Source organism: Tachypleus tridentatus, chromosome 8 (genome assembly GCF_004210375.1).
Source record: "Tachypleus tridentatus isolate NWPU-2018 chromosome 8, ASM421037v1, whole genome shotgun sequence".
Lineage (NCBI taxonomy): Eukaryota > Metazoa > Arthropoda > Merostomata > Xiphosura > Limulidae > Tachypleus > Tachypleus tridentatus.
The window spans coordinates 37,826,650-37,847,200 of record NC_134832.1 but is presented as its reverse complement, the minus strand read 5'-3'; the positions used below and the strand labels follow the sequence as shown (position 1 = coordinate 37,847,200).

At 31.2% G+C, this 20,551-nt stretch overlaps 2 protein-coding genes across 7 annotated transcripts in view; one reads left to right on the top strand and one right to left on the bottom strand.

Annotated features, from left to right (window-relative positions):
• Window positions 1–11,947, top strand: part of SelT (selenoprotein T) — a 33,730-nt gene extending 21,783 nt beyond the window's left edge. For both annotated transcript variants that reach the window (XM_076448303.1, XM_076448302.1), the window contains one exon: window positions 10,252–11,947. In XM_076448303.1, the coding sequence (XP_076304418.1) occupies window positions 10,252–10,370 (119 nt within the window). In that variant the 3' untranslated portion in view covers window positions 10,371–11,947. The remainder of the gene's footprint in view (window positions 1–10,251) is intronic.
• Window positions 11,948–13,019: 1,072 nt separating this feature from the next.
• Window positions 13,020–20,551, bottom strand: part of LOC143222195 (ras-related C3 botulinum toxin substrate 1-like) — a 59,966-nt gene continuing 52,434 nt past the window's right edge. For all 5 annotated transcript variants that reach the window (XM_076448297.1, XM_076448301.1, XM_076448300.1 and 2 more), the window contains one exon: window positions 13,020–17,348. In XM_076448297.1, coding sequence (XP_076304412.1) covers window positions 17,271–17,348 — 78 coding nt within the window. In that variant the 3' untranslated portion in view covers window positions 13,020–17,270. The remainder of the gene's footprint in view (window positions 17,349–20,551) is intronic.

The window sequence follows — 20,551 nt, the reverse complement described above, 5'->3', positions numbered from 1 at the left end:
TTTGAGTATAGTGCTCATGAAACCTGGCATTGCTGCAGTGTCCATGCTTGACATTGTAGTGCATTTCCTCGTAGGGCTCCATGGTGGGTGGGGTCATTAGGCACCAAATATTTTTTTTTTTTCTTATGGATCCTCCAAACAAAAATTTAAATAAAATATTGATAAAACAGTCCATGGGTGAACAACCACGTCTTGAAGATTCTGAGCAGCAGTCTTCAACATCTGTACCACCTGTTGTACCTCATTTTCTTATCCTACATTCTCTTTCAGACAAACCCTTACAGCAGATGTCTCCCTTTTTCATTCAGGGACTGGAGGGACTTGCTGGCTCTCCACTTGCAAAGATGGAATTATGGTGCCGACCAGTGTCCTCATTCTGACATTTACGTCACCACGTTTACCTGCCACCATTAAGGCAGGTTATCTTCATTGCAGAGTACGGCCATACCTTCCAACCCCCACTCCGATGTTTCCAGTGTCAACGGTTCGGTCACTCAAAGACATCATGTCGTGGTTCCTTGACATGTGCTCGTTGTAGTGGCAAGGACCATGATGCCTATGAGTGTGAAATAGACACCCATTGCATCAATTGCAATTGCTCTCATTTGTCCTATTTTCATTCTTGCTCTAAATGGTTGGAAGAAAAAGAGGTGCAGCATTTGAAAACAATTCATAACATTACTTATCCTGAAGTTTGAATGTTGCTGTCCACCACTTCATCTCAAACATATGCTGCTGCACTTCGTTCCACAGCTACTGTGGGAATGCAGACAGATCTCTCTGTGTGTCCAAAAGAATCATTCTCAAAATAAATGAAAAGTCTTTTGACCTCCATAGTTAAAAAAGTTGATGATTCAACTTCGACACCTATCTCTGTCCCTGATATACATTCCAAAAATTCCAAAATCCATTTCCTTTGGTTCTGGGTACAGCCATTTCTTCAGATACATCTTTTTCTCCCACCCCAAGAAGCAAAACAAGTGATTGTTCATGTCCTCAGTCACTAGAATTCCTGTGAAGACCTGCTTGGTCGATCCAGGGAAGGATCCATGGAGGTTGGTAGACCTCCCTTGAAAAAGGATAGTAATGAAAAAAACAAACGTGGTTGTAAACAGAAGGTTTTTCCATCTAGTTTTCTAGTAACTGACTGTATTATACAAGCAGCTGCTCAATGTATTCTTAAAACCTTGACACGTTTTTCACTATATCCTTGTCCATGGTGGAATCCTGCCTGCCACATGGCATAGAAAACTCAAAAATGGTCCTGGGATACTTTCTGTAGATACCCCACACTCTCAAACAGCATCACTTTCCAGCAGGCCTGTGCACATGCTTGGTGGGTAAGATGTCAAAGCCAGAAGGAATCTTGGATTAAGTTCACAATCAACATATCTTCTACCACCAGTTCCAAAGTCGTATGGGACAAGACTCGATAGGTCATTGGGTATTACAATTCTGTCCCCCTCTCGATCTTACTCCGTGTTGGCCAGGAAGTAGCTGATATCCAGTGCATCGCTGATACTCGAGGTGAAAGCTTTTGTGTGGTATCTAGCACTTCTGCTTCTTCCTCAACTTTCTTTGCCATTAAAACTTGGGCAGAGCGATCACCTCTTTCCTTTTGAGCTGATTGTCTCTATGACTATAATCATCCATTTACACTGATGGAACTGAAACTGGCCCTTTTTTGGTCTGGCAGTACATCTGTTGGACCAGATGATGTACACTATGACATGCTGCGCTATCTATCTCCTGCTTCTTTTGCTTTTCTTGTAATTGTTTTTAACCGGATCTGGCAGGAGAATGTTTTCTCGATGCCTAGCGACAGGCTATTGTCCTGCCTTTCTCTATGCCTGGGAAGGATCCCAAGATTCCTTCAAACTACCATCCAGTTGCTTTGATGAGCTGTCTCTGTAAGACATAGTGAGGGTGGTTAATGCTCCTCTTGTTTGGTTCCTCGAATCAAACAACCTCCTCTCACTCACCCAATGTGGGATCTGAAAACAGCGCTCCATCATGGATCACCTGATTTGACTTGAAATGTCAATGAAAGAAGCCTTTTTTAAATGACAACATCCATGATACAACATGGAGGTATGGCATTTTGGAGACCTCCATATATACAGGTTATATGGCCATTTTCCCATTTTCATTAACAATTTTTTTAATGAACAGGAGATTCCAAGTTTGTGTGAGTTCAACACTTTCCTGTTCTTTTCTACAGGAACTTGGAGTAATAATCAGTGATGTCGAGAAAACCCACTTGTAGAGAAATATATATGCAAAAACGGCTCGTTTGGGTTGAGAAAATATTTTACATTGTTCTTCTATGTAAAATATTTTCTCAACCTAAACGAGCCATTTTTGCATATATAGGAACTTGGAGGGCCTCAGGACTGTGTTTTGAGTGCCACACTTTTCAGTGTAAAAATTAATGTCATCACTTATCAACTCCCTCTCACTGTTGCAAACAAGCTCTATGTCGAAGACTTTCACATCTCATTTCAGTCATCGAACATGAGGTATATAGAATTACAGATTGCCCTCAATCATTTACTGAAGTGGACCACAGCAAATGGCTTTAATTTCTCTCTCTAAAACCGTTTGCACGCACTTTTGTCACCAACGGGGTATTCACCCTGATCCTGAACTTCGTATGGGTGAAGTTGTGTTGCCTGTGGTCCCTGAGACCAAGTTCTTTGGGCTTATCTTTGACCGTAAGCTGACCTTTATACCACATCTTAAGCAGCTACGGGTCAAATGTACAGAACATCCTCCGTGTCCTCTCTACCACCACTTGGGGAACAGATTGATGTTCTATGCTAAAGACATATCGTGCTCTTATTCAATTGAAACTTGACTGTGGAATACTGGTCTATGGCTCTGCCATAAAGATGCTGGACCCCATTCAACATCAAGGACTTTCTGCACCTCCCCAGTGCAGGGCTTATATATAGAGTCTCATGAACCTTCTTTGCACCTCTGCCATTTGTAACTGTCTTTACTATATGCTTTGAAACTTCATTCCTTATCAAAGCATCCCAACTGGGGTTGTGTTTTCCTTCCTTCAGATGATCTGCCATTGCTCCTTTTGGCCTTCACATCCAGGCACAGTTGGATGAATTGGGTCTGTCCTTGGATAACATTGCAGTATCCACTGGTCAGCCCATCCCACCATGGCTTTTTACAGTCCCCAAATGTGACCTTTCTTTAAATCATGTGAGAAAAGCAGATATTCCCGATTGGAAGTGCCATCTGTTTTTCACTGGACATCTTTTGAACCATCCTTCCATTCCTATTTATACAGATGATTCAAAATCAGGTGACTGTGGGCTCTGCCATGGTGTGTTGAGGTTCCGTGGTTGTGCACGGAATCCCCTCTACAGCTTCTGTGTTCACTGCTGAACTGTATGCGATTTCTCTTGCCCTGGTTCACATAGAAGCTAAGCAGTACTCAAATTTCACTGTTTATACTGACTCGCTTAGTTCTCTACTGGCCCTGGAATTGCTTCACGTTAGTTCACACCCTGTTCTTGCTGATATTCAAAGCCAACTGGCTCATTTCTCTTTAACATCTGCTTTTATCCAGTTTTTCTGGATACCTGGCAATGTTGGTATTCACGGGAACGAGCTTGCAGACACGGCAGCTAAATCTGTCTGCTCTGGTAGTATAACCGCTGTGCCTATTTCATATGTGGGCTATGGTCCTGTATTCAAGGCTCAGCTCCGACCTAGCTGGCAGTTGCCTTGGAGTGATCAACATGAAAATATGGTTTTCCAAATAAAACCCTATATTGGACTTTGGCCATCTTGCTTCCATAAGGATCAGAAGGAGGAAGTTGTTCTAACTAGACTATACATTGGTCACAGTTTTTTAACTCATCGTTTTCTTTTATCTGGAACTGATGCACCAATGTGTAGTTTGTGTAACACTCAAGTCACAATAAGCCACTAAGCCACATTTTACTTTCTTGTCATTGTTACGACTCTCAACGACGGTACTGTTTTAAACATCTTCTGTCCCAATGCTTGTCCGTAATGTTAGGCAGTGTTATTGGTAAAGGTTTTAGTTTTTTAAAGGCCATTAATCCTTTTAATGCCATTTATGCCATTTAAGTTTTTTAATTTATACATTACATCTTTTTAATGTGGCTCCCTTTTAAGAATCATAGTCTCTCTTGTTCAATTCGAAATTAGAAAATGGATGTAACATTAAATAACTTGATACAAGGTCTGGAAATGCCAACTTCAGGTGACTAACGCTGCTGTTTGAACTATCCATCTGAACCACTCATTAGTCATTCTGCTGAGCTGTTATTAAAATTTTGCTACATGTCTTTTAAAACTTTTATTAATTTACTTTTTGAAAATGGCCAGATTGTCACAAAACTCTGGACTACGACTGGAAAGGCCAACTTCAGGTGACTAATGGTTGTTTTTGTACTTACCTATTAGTCTTCCTGGCGAGTTGTGATAATTACCATTATGCTAAAGAAAGCTCTTTACAACTTCTCTTACTGTAGTTTTTCTCTTAACATTCTAGACTAGATGTAAACATTGGTTTTATGCTATTTGTTTTTTTTTTAAACTGCTTTGTTTTAACTTAATTTCCTTTTATGAATTTTACTACATTTACTTTAATTTTACCTTTTTACTGGATGTTTGGCACAGATAGCCTAGCTGCTTTGTGCCATAAAACACTAAATCAACCAACCAACCAATTTAAACATCACAAATATCTATTTTAAACAGTGTTACATTCAACATACAATGTGACTCACTAAAATCTATATTTAAGTAAGTTCTTTCAATATTTATTTTTAAATTGAAATTAACTCATATATAATAGTAAAGATTGAATTATAATCTACAGTTTGATTCTAAACTTATTGACATAAGTTCACAAAATAGTTGTTCAGTAAAATTTTTAATGCGAGTCAACAAATGCAATGATATGGCTTTTGACCTGTGATCCATCGCAAAAGGGTCAACTGGTTTAACTTCATAAATAAACTGGAAAAATCTCAATTAATTTACTTGATCCACTTGCATTAATGATGTAAGTAAAAATGTTTTTATCGTGTTTGGTGATTTACTAGAAATTTGTAAGTTTGCTTAGATTGTTTATTGTTATAGGATTCCCCATAATATTTCAGAAATGATATGTAATTACTCTTAGGTGCCAAGTTTTGAGAGTGTAGCTTTTAAATATGAGGGTGAGTGGTATAATTAGTGACCCCTCCAACCCCTGTAACAAATAGAACTTCATATCTTATGATGCTCTTTTACTTTGGGATCTGTTCAGTGAGTGTGTTGATATTTGAAACTTTATGATGAGCAATGAAAAATGAAATTATTTTCTATAACATTTTGATGTACTGTGATGAATGCTGATTTCAAAATTAGTAAAAATTATTAATTTTCTTTACTTCAAAAGTTAGGTGTATGTAATCATTATGTCATAGTTACAAGTGTAAGTATACATCCTTTAGGTAACACCTAGGCTGATTATCAGTTATCATTCATCTCTAAAGGTGCAACAAGTAACAGTTCAACACCTGTTATTGACCACACCAACTGTAAAGCCAGATTCTTGATAATTTGATTAATCATGTTTCTTTAATTGCAAACTGATCATATATGACCAGTTAACAGCTCATCTTGTTGATAGCTCACCCACAAACATAGAGGTCAGCCTGAGATCACTCTCTCATTTCATTGATAGCTGTGTGGCCAAGGTGTCTTCACAGACAGGAAACCATGTGACATGCATGAGATCAACTGTTATTTATAGGAGTCGCATTAATCTGTAATATATACAATGCACATCTACTCAACATCTGCCACAAAATGTAAATTGGTTTATTATTGGTGATTTCTAAACTGAGTAAGAGCACTAAACCACTGATATTAATGCACTTTTTTTACACTTGAAATACATTAACTAAAATTTCTTGACATGAATTTACCTGTATGATATGATTTTTTTATGTGTAAACTCACAAATATGTGAGTGAAGTATTTTAAAATTTCAGTGTTATTGAGAACCCTATATAATTATTAAATTGTTTGAAGGTTGGGCTAGTGAATGTTAACGTACAAAATAGCAGACCTAAAATTTCAGGGCTCATGAGCTCATCTAAGTACATTAAAATTTCAGGATATATTCTTGAGAAATAAAAAAATGTTTAAGGTAAATTTCCTAGTTTTCAGTTGAATTCATTTTTCTGTTCTTCTATGTATGTGTTACTGAGAGTTGCAGGCTGAATACAAAATTCTAACATGTATATTTGGTATGAAGTACTTATGGTGAACAAAAGCTTTGATCTGGTTCACCCACAATATTTTGCCATTGTGATTTCTTTGCCTGTGCAAAATAAAAAAAAAAGTGAACGAAGTAGTATTTATGCCTAGTATTATTTAAAGCTGTTCCTTAAAACACTTAACATGTTAGAATGTTCATATGACTAATTGCACACTACTTGAAGTAAACTGTATTTTATTTTTTGAAGTGAATCTTACCATTCATTAGCAGCTATGCACATTATAAAATTTGTACATTTACAGATAAGAAGTTGACTTGAAACTTGATGTTTACTTATAATATATATTATCTTTTATTATTCTCTACTGAATATTTTTTCCTGTACAAAAGTGTAAGGACAAAGTCATGAATTAGATTTCAGGCTACTTTTAAAGAACAATGGAAGGTAGGTCACAGGTGAAATTTATTAATCTTCATATTCGGCTCAACATAAACTCAATTGAAGTGCTTGAATTCAGCAAACAGTTAATATTTTACTTCTCTCTTTTTTGGTTTAATAGCTGCAGACATTCTTTCAGGCATTGTTATAACATATTTAATCAAAATGTCTTTTGGGATTTTACTCCAGATGTCTCTAATACACTCCCATAAAGTTTCTTTGGAAGTAATTTTTGTTATATGAAGTTTTTCATCTGTCAAATCTCAGATTTGCTCAATTAGGTTGAGATCAGAGCTGTGTGGAGGTCATTGCATAATATCAATGACTCAAGCAGTTTCTTCTCAGCTATGTAATTTCTGCATAGCTATATAGGTGTTTAGGGACATTAGCTTCTTGGTAGTAGAATCCTCTACCAATAATAGGCAAACCACTGGTTATACCACAATGGATCAGTGTTTAATGCTACTTGTGCTAGTCCATTATTTCATTTATTTAACAGAAAAACACCCCTTATTAATCACACTGGCTTCCCCTTGCTCCATGGTAGGTGTTATGCATTGAGTTAAGCATCTTTCACCTTTCTTCTGCTGAACATACAACCTACTCTTTGAACCAGTTGTTTCAGACTTGGACTCATCCATCCATAACACCTTTTTCAATCATCAGCAGTCCAGTTTTTCACCTTTTAGCAAATTTCAGCTTGTAAGTAGTTATAGATAGAAGTAAAGTGTTTTTCTTTGAGTCTTCTTGATACTGTATATCTGGACACTTTTCTGTCATTTGGTACATGGTTGTTCATCTCAGTGGCAGTCTTCCTTCTGTACTGAAGACTGCATAAACAAAGATACCTAACATCAGTATCATTGAGTTCAGGTGTTTTGCCTTTTCCTTTTGTGCTTTCAAATTTACTTGTCTCAGTCTTATGATCTATGGTATATTTGACAGTGTTTGAGGAGCATTTCAAGTCTGCAGCAATTTTTCCAACCGGTATCACATAAATCCTTTTTGTGAATTCTTTGCCCTACTGACAATTCTCAATACTCTTTAACCCGTGGCATGACAACAAAATTTAATATATATTACTAAACTGTTTTTTTTTAATCAAGGTTTATTTGTGGAGTACTACTTAACTGATTTTTTTTTGGATATACTGGTACTATATGATAGTTTTTTGCTATATAGTTAAAACATTACACGGTATCAAAACAGTTATTTAAAATCCTAAATTTAATCAATGTGCTCATTGAAGCAGAATCATTATGATATGCCCTTGGCACAAGCATAAAGTAATTCTAAAGAATGATAAGCATTCTCACCCTGACTCATTCAGTTGTCAACAGAGATCAATGAAACATTGCTGTAATGTTGGCAATAATATTCTGTAATGGCATGGAAGAATTAGTGTTATAAAATGGAAAGAATGACAAAATATTGTGGTGTCCTAACATTTTTACACATTACTCTAGAATATGTGGTTTAAAATCAGTGCTAAACATCATTATTTAGAGTAGTTGATAAAAAGGATTTTATGTCAAGAAGGTATGTTGAATATGTGTATTTTATAAAGTTAGTAGACAGTATTGTAATGTAACAGTAGACGTTTTTTTGTGAATAAATTAGTAATGCAATAAGTTATGTTTCAACTATTAGATATTATCACAGTTGTTCTGTAAGGTTGTTAGTACTATTTTTACATCTTAAAAAGTAGTAGGTGGCAGAGATATTCTAAGATTTTATATTTGGTGGGGAGGTAAAGAAATTAGTATATGGGGAAAGAAAAATGATATTGTTGAGAATCATAGTATAGAGAATGTGAAAAGCTTAAAAGACTATTTCACATGCGTAGGCTACTAAGGAAGAGGCAGAACTCACCAATAGGATGATTTGCCCCCACTCTTCAACCACCCTCATTGACATGTCTCTCTGAACAGATTATTGTACTAGCATGTATATTTAGTAAGTGATGCTGTGCTGATACTACTTCTTGAAATGTAATAGGCACTGCTGGGTTAATAAGAAGTTAATTCTAAATTTGGATTTCTTTGTTAACCTCCTTTGTTATAGAGTTGCATACAAAATGTAATCAAATTACTTTATCATTAATGTATATTAATAAACTTCCCATTAAAACATAGTTAATGATGCAAATATTTAAATAAATCCTCAGTTTTCACTTGTCTGTATAATGTTTTTATTTTTCTTCAACTTTCCTCTTTTGATTTTAAAATAAATCACAAGGTAAAACCAATTTGTACTCATTCTGTCATATAATTTCTTTTAGAAAATTTTAATAATTCTCTCTAACATTTGGTCTTGGATTATTTATAATTAATAGAAAGAATATTTTAATTTATTGATCCATATAAGGCTAATTCCTTCTGAAAAGCACTTGAATTATTCATCCTGCAGATTCATTGTTGCTATTACTGAGCTCATATGAACCATGTAAGCAAATTAGTTTAAGGCACTTATGCCTTACTTAGGAAGCCTATTATATTTTAGTAGTTATAGAGCATTATCTATATTTATTTTGTGCTCTTTATTTCATATCAGAAATAATTGAAAACTATTTTTTTGAACTACTACCATCTTCGTAAAAAAACGGTTAAATTTTGTCATTTGGCTGAGTGTAAAAAAACAAAAGGCTACATGTAAATACTAAATTTCTTTTTATATATTTTATTGTTAAATAAGTAACTTAAATGTAAAATAGAAATCTATAAGGTCAGATAAAGAAATATAACTGAATAAAATTTCTTAGTGAGGTCTACATGGAAGCTGCATGTGCCTTACATAGTTCAGTATAGTAACTTGAGCTACATGTTTCTTGCAGGTTGTTATATTGGTTTGGTAATAATAATAATAATAAAAAAAAAAAAGAGTTGAAAAAAAGAATGGAATTAAACAAAAACATATGCTGTTTAGGATAAATATAATTTATTGCAATGAATCTAGAAAGAAAGTGTAATTGAGATTTATTTCATTTTCTTGTTATGGCTGCAAGGTCTATCAAATTATCAAAGTCCATATAGTGTTGGGGATAGAGAAAGTAACAGATGAAATATAAAGTTTTACTAAAAAAACTTGACTCTAGAGGGTATGTAAATGAGATGTGTAGAAAATACATATTTTTAATAAAAATACTCAATTCAAAAATCTGATAGTGTGCAAAAGGCTTGTAATGAGTAATAAAAGTTGTGAAATTTTGTAAATATATACTTACTGCAGTGAACATTATAATGTGTATTTTTATGGTTGCCTATTAGTTTTAAGTTTGTTCAAAATGACCAAGTCTTCATCTGTGAAGTTAATTTTCCAGTATTTGTTTAAAAGCCTTTATTGTAAGACCCCAAGTAAAAGAAATCAAATCATCATTTTCAATGCTTATTTTAAAGCTAAGGTTCATGTGATATTTGAAAAGTGCAAATAATGAAACAATTATTTTTATGGAGTTTTGGTGTATATGTATATGTTTACATTCAAGATAGAATAATTAAGAAATCCATGGGAAATATGTTTTCTTAGTGGTCATCCATACTTTTATTTTTAGGTGTGCCTGTATGGTCCAAGTTAGAAAGTGGTCGGATTCCTTCACCTCCAGAGCTGTTCCAGATCATTGATAACCATGTGTTGTTGAAATCGCCAGAAGTCTCAGGATTAAACATGTAGCTTTTAACTTAGAAACTGATATTATAGGTTATACTAGTACGAGTTGTACATACAATATTTAGTAAAATGTTTAACAGAAATATTATACTTTTATGTACAAAGAAATATCTCCATTTGAAAGGAATATGTCTAAACATGTCATAGTTATGTCTAAAAGAAAAAACGTGTGTAAGTTGTTTTTAAATAGATAGGTTTATATGCAATTCAGTTTCTAGAAGGTGATAATTGTTAAAATTTAGTTGATTGTGATAATGGGATATATTCAGTTTGTTTATATTGTATGTTATGGATGTAGTTACAGTCTCTTAACATAGTGATAGTGAAATAAGTTAACATTAGGCCTTTGTCACAATATCTTAACTTTTTTCACCCACTGGAGTAAGCTTTCTAATCTTTCATACATGTTTTTGTAATCAAAACTTTGCTGCTGATTAAAATTTTGCTCAAAGTATGGAATTAAACTATTGTAATGAAAATGCATGTTTTCAATGATTTAATGTAATTTATGTAACATTTGTAACCTAGTAACATAATATTTCATTATTTTTATTAGATCTGAAAGAAAATATTTACTGTTTTACTTAACATTCATAATAATTTTCTCATCAAATCTAAGTATGTTTTATAACACACAAATGAGAGAAGTGGATTGATTATCTTAACATAGGTAACTATATTAGGATATTGAAGCTTTAAACAGAATTTCAAATAATTTCTAAAATCTTTGTTTTTATTTAGGATTATATACAGGTATACATTAGTGTTTTAAACAATACTGAAAGATTTAGAAATTAGTTGAATATAATACTTTGAATATTTGCTCTATCACTAATAGTTACTGGTTTTTATGTATTACATGGCCAGTACTTCTCAAGAAAAAGAATTACTTGAATTGTTTAGATATGAACTAATGGTGTGATGCTTACTCATGTATTACACAACCATTTGTGCACTAATGCAACTATAGAAACAAATATTCAATTCTATACATTCTAGAACTTTATTCAAATCAAAAATGAACTTAATGATTTTATCAGTTATGTGAATTAAAAATTTCTCCACGTATCTACATTTTTTCCCTAGAGAATTTCTCCTAATTAAAATGTGAAACATGACACAAAATTGTGACCTATTTTAGAGCAGTAACTTGCTTCTTTGCTAAATTATCAAACCTCTAGAAAACTGGGTAACCATACTTCAATGTCACCAAGTTAGTTGGAAATTAGATATTTTGTCAAGTTTAACATGCCTATAAATGTATCCATCATATGTGAAGTGATTCCAAAAGCTTAGTCTATTATTTGTGTTGAACTATGTCATATTTTGTTATTGATTAATGTTTCATTTAATATTTGTATTTCTGGTTTTATGTTTTGTGGAATATTACTCATCTGTGGGGTATTATATGAAGGCTTAAACACAAAGCAGATCTTCTGCTAGTTTCAGCTGGAAGTTTTGATCTCAACAGATATTTGCCTCTTAACTCAAAATATTTTCATAAAAAAGTAAGCTGACTTGTTGGGTGTACAGTCTGTAAATGTAACTTTTATGTTTAATAAAGTATTTCATTCACTAAAGTAATGTAAATGTGTTTTAAGGAATTACTACAAGTGTTTTAAATAAAATTGTATTAAAAGGTTATTCTTGGGATTAAATAAACAAAACTGAGTTTTAAAATTATAAAGTTTGAAAGAAATAAAATTACCTATAAATAATAATTTATTGTTTGACTGGTTTAAAACTAAAACTGTACAAAAATGGCAGAAAAAAAGAACCTGTGAAGTTATAAACTTTTAATCTGCAACAAATAGTTTGTTCAGTTCATTATTTCAAGTAGTTGCAGATCTTTTGAAAGAACAAGTTGTGAAAAAGATTTAAATCAAGGAAACTTAGTAAATGACTTGAATAGTTTATCTCAATTTTTGAAATTTTATACTGAATATGAGAAAAACATGGTTATGTCGTAAAATATTTACTTTTAATTTAAAATAACTAGTTGCAACAAATGTTTTCTATCACTAGGAGAAGCAATAATTTAAATGCATCTTTTATCAGTGACAATTGCAGGGAACAGCATTTATAACATTTTAAAGCTAATGAAAATGTATGTGATTTAGATGCCAAGGAAGGTAATAAGCAATCTTTTGCTTACTTAGCTGTTAGTTTAAAAATACAATGATATAGAAGTGAACTTAATAGATTTTAAGAGTAATTTTGTAATCAATGTGAAGGATTCAGAACTAAATAACCTAAACTCAAAAAATAATTTCTTTCAAATCTGTAAACTTCAATGATCACCACAATATGATCAGAACCATATGGGGAGAATGGAAAGAAGCATCAAGATACTAAAATGGTCAAGAAATTTAGTTTTTGGTCCTTCTTAATGGTGTTCATGCATACTTGTTTTACGATAAGCATATCAACCACTCTTTATATCAATAAACATATTTAGCTTTCACATCTTTTCACTGTAATATTCTGCTCTAAATAAAACTTAACACTATACACACATTTTTTTTATTGGTAAGCTGGGTATAATTGTTTAATGTAAAATGTTGTTTTACTTTTATTCTTTATTTGCAAACCAAACTATTCATTAAAACATCTTGGTACTTCAAATAGAAAAGGGTTTCATGACAACAGGAGAACTGAATACAAAATTTTATTTGGTATTTTCTGTTATACCAACTGTTATCCAACATAGAATATGTAAATACAAGTACACTAAAATGTATTACAAAAAAAAGCTGCCACACACAATTCTCTGAATCAAAAATAAATAAAATTCTTACTTGCAAAGAAATTTTAGAAAACAGTAAGTTGGATAATATATATATTACTACTGAATCATGAGAAAAGGAACCATCATTACTATAATCTCAAGTAGTGAAAAATATGCTTAGTGCTCTTTAAAGTCAAATGTCACAAATTAAAATTATTTAAATATATTTCTGTGTGTAGGAGCTATTTCAAGGTAGCAGGATTAAATACTGCCCTACATTACAGAAATATTGACAGATTGCTTTATCAAAAACAAGTTTTAAAGCATATTGATAATGAGCAATTCTTTATTATTTTGACTAGATATGGGCAGTAGAGTAAATGGTGCTAGAAAACAATAAGTAAACACTGGCAATACAAATAAGTACATATTACAATCTTGATGAAGAAATTACTACTATGCTCTTCTAAAATGTTCTCATTAAATCAAGTGATCCTTCACAAAAGTCTGCATCATAAATAATAATTAATGAAAATCTTACTATATGTGCCATTTTGTAACAAAAACTGTGGTAAGGCCAAATCACCTAAATACCAGGAAAAATAAATGTGCAATTGTAACATTCAGCCAGGTGTTACTGAACTTCTCATTCATGTTTAAATTACTTTCATACCTGTATACCAAAACTTTTTCTTCTAGAAATGAATTAATTTCAACAAACTTTTTTCCTTTCAGTTTTCAAAATGTTTACTATTCATTAATATTATAAATGGTATATGAAGAACCCCTATGAACTGTTTAAAAGACATACTTAGTGGCTTATTAAGTAACATTCCAAATTTACTATATTGTTCAAAATTACCCTCAAATATATAACCTCATAATGTCCTTAAAAAGAATCAGTTTATGAACATGACTGACATCATTGTTGTTAAATTAATTAAAAAAAAGATCAAATGTCATGTTTTAGCCACTGCTGATGAAAAAACAACTTACTGTTAGGAAAGACAACAATTTCATTAAGGCAGAGGTTATTATCATTTCTAGCCTAAGCTCTACAACATCTATTTCACCATGTACATATATATATGCAAGCTTTTTAGTGCAATAAAATACATATTTTTTTATTTCCATGTTTCTTCTATGCATATAAACAACTTTCCTTTTAGCACATTTATATCATGTTTATGAAGTATTTTTAGCAGTTAGAAATGTATTATTAGAATGTTTGAACTGTATTAAATACAAATTGGTAAGAGTTGCATTATGTTTCTGTGGGAAAACACCAAACTTTCAAGTGCTATCTGGCATTATTTTATCCATAAAGTAAAATAGTTGTTTCAGTCTTAAATTATACTTTCTAAGTTGAAAATTACATTAGAACTACTGTTTTATAGTTACAAGTTCTACTTTTAACAGAGTAAAAGTATTTGTGAAATTGCTGGTAAATTTTTACATGTTGAATCTGAAATTAAACATTGGTATATACTATGTTTCTGTTCTAACATATTGCAACTATACAAATTATGTAAAGGATTTATAAACATTAACACACAGCATTAGCCATAATTTCTACCACAACAGAAAAAATAATAGGTTTTATTCTTGATGTTAGTAATATTAAAGCTTTGGCAACATTTCTAGTGGGAAAAAGAAAATGACAAATTGTTTTCTGTATGGCACATAAAAACTAATTTCAATTTTAAATGAACAGGATATATGCATATTATTTAGCAAGTCTGCAGTACTCTACAAGCAGTGAATTATTGTCTTGCCTGTTTAAATGTTGAAAAAGACAAGCACATTATGAACTTTTCTTAACAGTTACATATGAATACAGACAAAAGGAAAATATTACAATTAAAAATTGAGTATTAAGAATTAAGATCACACATTTCTGAAGCTTGACAGATATATATATATATATATAAATAAAAAGGGGAAACTCAGATTTGCCACAGAAAAAAAATCACCGTACCACTCACTTTGTAGTGAATAATAGTTTCCAAAATAATTAAATATTATCATGATAAAATCCAAACTTACTAAAATAATTTCAGTTAAGATTGTTTTATTGTTAATGAGAATCCCAAACTTTTATTAACAAATTTTCTAATATTAATTATTTTTTGTTTTTTCATAAAAGATGCAGTGAATTTAACAACTAGCAACAAGTAAATGACTAAAAAACTATTGCAAACCAAGAGAAACATTACATAACTTAATTTTAATGTAATATTAAAATTCCTTAGTTTTTCAATGTTAAACTTGGCATTAAAATATCAAAAATATTTCATTAAAGTGGCAACCATTAGGAATAATTATTAATGGTTTACTCTGAAGTATAAAGAGCATTTTCAAAACGTTTTACAAAAAGAATATGCGTGTCTGTCATGTTGTGGTTAATTAAAAGAATGGCATGTATTACAGGCAAATAATAATTGATGAAAACTGGCATAAAAGATTGATCACAATCCTTTTTATTTGAGATATTTAAACTTAAAAAAATATGACTTGTAAAAAACAAAACAAAATCTTAATCTCCAATGCAATCTCTTGAAAGGAAAATTTTAAAGAAAAATGACTAAAATGTAATTTGGCTAACATATTATGAAAAGGTAAATCCAAGTATTTGATTTTGTAATAATTAGTATACAATGACTATGCATCTCCAAATTACCAGATTTGTTAAGACATAATGAAATCTTGACTATTTATAAATGTACAAAATTTTGTTTTTGTTTCAATGCAAAAGTTGTAACTGTAATAATAGTTTTAAAGTTAAATAAGATCATCATGGTAACCAGCAAGAAATAATAGGCCATGACAATCAAGAAATTTGTTACATTTGTGCAAGTAGTTATTTTCTTAGAAATGGATTCCTCATCGTGAAACTTTAGTAACATTATCTTCATATATCAGATCGAGGATGACTGTTAAATATTAACTGGGTATTAACTCTGCCAAAATTATATTATGAATAATATATTTTTAAATACTGGCTAAAAAAAATTATAAAACTGTTTATAAACACCATTTTAAACAAAATGATTCTTATTTCTTTGACTAAAGTTAGCACATATAATACTGTAAATTCATTTAACTCATAAAGTACTTAAAATTCTTTGCCTTTTCCTAAAATACTAAAAATCTACAGTTTAGTGTCTTTTAAAACATTCTAACCTTACTTAATCCAATATTCTCTTGTAAAACAACTTTTACAGATTCCTGTTATCTTTTAAAAAATTAATTATGGTTGCTTATCCTACAAATAATAATAATATCATTGTCAGTATATTAACTTTACTTAAAATTTGATTTTAAAGTTCATGTTGCCTTTTGTTTTTAATTTTGTATTATTAAAGTATATTTGAATATAATGAATGCAATGGTGTACAATTAAGTACAACCTCAAAAGTCAATTATTCACACAACTAGGTAAAATATAAAACAGAAAGCTGGGTTTGTCTTAAATTTGAATACACAATTTTTCATACAACTGACAAGAGGTTTCAGAAATAATTTATACAGAAAAATTTTAGGAACATTAGACAATTCTATATTGTTTACAAAAGCATCAACAAATACAAAATCTACCTCAGCTAGCTGTTTAAATATTTTTAGTATAGAAAGTTACTGAATGTATTACAAACAGCCTGCAAAATACTTGGAAACACAAAAGCACTGCTATTTGGAATTCCCTATAAAATTCTGCAGAAAAGAATACATGCTATAGGGATCTCCTTTAAAAATATACTACATTGTAAAACAACACATTATACTGTCAACTATTAGTTTCATGTTAATGACTTAAAAACAAGAATTAACATAAATTCACTTATATTAAAATTATTTGTCAAAAACAATCAAGGACATGAACAAAAGACAAACCATTTTTCTTACATCTTAATTTGGCTCTGCAACACATCACTTTTAAATATTGCTTAACTTTCACCTACATTCTAGTGAAGTACATAAAATTTAGAGGTAACTCTACAGAAGCTGTTTTACAATTTGGGGTCTTTTGTTTTGAGTTTGCCCAATTTTTGAAGTTTAATGTTTAAGCTTAATTTCTTCACACGTATATATCAGATTTCACAAGCTGATGCAGGCACTGATTTACCAGTTGTTCTAGACTTCTGGACGACATGGCTCACTGCAAGAAAAAGCTTAAATCACACAAACTTGCATTTTCTTTGCCTTCTCTTCTGGGGTTCTGGTCGTAATACAGCCCGCACAGCTTCGTCAAAAACCTAAATGTACAATATTTTTTCAGTTACATTATAAAACATTTTTCACGTGTCCCAACACAAGTTTTCTTTAAAAAATTATTTACCAAATGCAAAATGTCTAAAATGAAGAATGTGCTTGCTGATTGCAACAAAATAAAACCAGTTCAACATGTGGGAAAAGACAAATTAGACACAAAGACACTATTAAAAGGTGAATTAACCTAAGCTTTACTTCAGGCATCTATCTCATCTGTTGATAGTGACGAAGTTCTCTGTAGACGATCACTTTTAATAGGGTATTTCACTAAATAAAAAATTCAAGAGGTTAACCTCGGGCTCAAAATTAAACCTGGCAAACTGTTGGTTAGTGTTGTAGTTTTGCTATTAAAACTGAGAAATTAGTGGTAGTTGCTTATCAATTATATGACAACCCCATTGATTTCACTAAATAATTGATTAGAAATTAGAATACTGTTCTTCAAACCATTTTGCATACAAACAAAAGGAAAAAACATTGGTGACATCTACTGCCTGCTGTCTTCCATCTAGTCAGCAGTTCAAAATTAATGACAGAGGAAACTAGCTTGTTTTATCATAATAAACACAAATCAAGAAATCTGGATGGCAATGGGAATCAAACCTAAAACCCTTGAATTATGAAGGATGAACAAACCTGAAGCAGAAGAAAAAGAACTTATAAAGTTCAAGTTAGGCAGAGCACAGATAGCCCACTATGCAAATTTGCACTTTACAACAAACAAATAGGAATATTATAATCACTTCAATAGTTAGAATAAACTGAAAACCTTAATCCAATTAGATGATCATTTTCATCCCAGTCAAAAAACTAATTTCTATTACTTGATTATATTTGTGACAATCATTTTAACTATAACGTCAATGAAATAATTATTAGAAAAGCTAACGATAATAACTAAAAATACTAATTTCAATTAAGCTATTAGTTTACATGACACTCACTGATGATATTGAATAACTGATTAAAGTTTCCAGCTCTAGAAGGTACGAGATAAAATTGATAGTAAACATTTGAAAAGAATGATCTGCTGGTTCTTTTTACAGTCCTGTTTCAATACACCAGTGATAAATGCATTATGTCAGTCATATTTTAAGATTCTGAATATAGAAGGTTAATATAATATTAACAAGACTGCCATTTTCCAGTGTTGTATCAGTTTTGGAAACCCCATTTGAATTGCACAATGTACTCAAAGTACCAGTAAGACTGTAATTTCATCTCATTTCATTGGTTACCAAGGGAATTATTATTTTGATCAGCTAACTAGATTCATACCATTGCAGTGCAATTTTGAAGGGAGAAAGGTTAAAAATACTATACTAAAGTGGTTGTTCATTGGACATTATAATAAAATAAAAATTACCTAAATTGCAGACACTGCCTTCCACATTTCTCCTAGTTTGTCCACGATAAACACAAATTTCAAGTCTCTTGGTATTTAACGTTTCACCAGTTTTCAGTCATTTAACTTTTAATAATAACTTTTTTTTTAGTAGACTATGATCATAAAGCCACACTTAAAAATATTTTTTAGTTTGCTTAAGTCTGACTCTCCAAATAAGGTGAGTAGTTAGGTTGCCCCTACCCCTCACATTTTGTATTTTAAGAATGTACTATCCATAATTCATTTCAGAACATACACAGAATTAAGACTTAAAACATTGATAAAAAAAAGACATATTTTAATTAATAACTGTTTAATCCACTGGAACTACATGTTAAACACAGTTACAGAAATATCAATAATATGCAACTTTAAACATTATACAGCCAAAAATATACTGCTTTAAGCAGACTTTCTTAACTTTAGTTTCATCTTAGAAGATCAAATGTATCAAAGAGCAAAAATACATTTTTAAAAATCACTACTTTTATGTCAATTTTCAAAATAGTTATCTTTACACATTATGCAAAACAACAAAATACAGGATATTCAGAACATCTGGGGGGAACCCTATGAAATGTGTGAATGGAACATAGCAATAAAGACAGTTTTTCAAACCATCTGCTAGTTCTATATCTACATATACACATATTGAAAGGAATAATAAGAGACTTTATGCATACTGTAAGTGATACTTCATCAGAGAGTCCTATGAAAAATTAATACAGATATATCAAAAATAAACTGTTAAATAATATACATATTTTAGTTTTACTTTTGGAATTTTAATCACAAGATTTGATAGGTATTACTGCTAAATACATACAAAATTTGTAGGGAAGTAAATGAATTTGCCAGTGGTTGCACAAGTAGCATGTTTTTAATTATTACTTGTAGTCCCCTTTTGTTTGTTTTTTAAGTTATTTTCCTTTTTTAAAAATCATTCTTCAACGTTAGTACAAAACCTTGTTGTGGCATTTAAAAGCAAGCTAGTTAGTTAAAGTTTAAGTAAATATTCATTTCATGTTCTGTTACTCAAACAGTATACAACAATTTTGATGTTTTATTTTTATATAAAGTTTGTTTTTACACACGAAAGACATTGCTTCTTCAACAAAAAATTTAAAATCAGTACTTTCTTTAACTATCCTACCTTTAGGCCCTTTCTTAAGTTTCACATTAGCTTTGTTATTCAAAGAAATGTAATGTCTTTTTTTTTTATACAGCTGGTCAATTAACTCAATTACTTATGATCTTCACTTACTTCAATTAATGTCACATGAAATACCTAATTAATCAAAACAATGAAATTCTAGTTTCTCTCAGTATTTTTTTTTAATCAGTTCAAGATTGTTAAGCACAATGGCTTAGTGTCATAACTCACAACAACATTAGTGTTCATAATTATTAAAATTTTCAATTAATCCAACTATTCAGGTCTCGCAGTTGAATGTAATCAATTAAAAGTATCAATTGGCAAATTTACTAACTGATCAGCTTTAATGAATAAGAAGCAAGTGTCTTGGCAATATTCACCAAGCTGAAACAAGTTTACAAACTTTGGACTATAAAACATCTTTAAAGTCCATCTCAAAGAAGTATAGAATTTATATTTTTATTTTAGCCTCAAAAGTGTGTACAAAAGACCTTTTCGACCCAGACATTCCTAGCATAGACAGTTATTATCAATTTCTGATCAAAACAAGCTATGAAGTTAAAGCAAAATTATAAACCAACCTGGCAGTTATTACAGCTAATTAAGTATATTTTTTCTCACACTCTATTTACAGAGAATAGAAT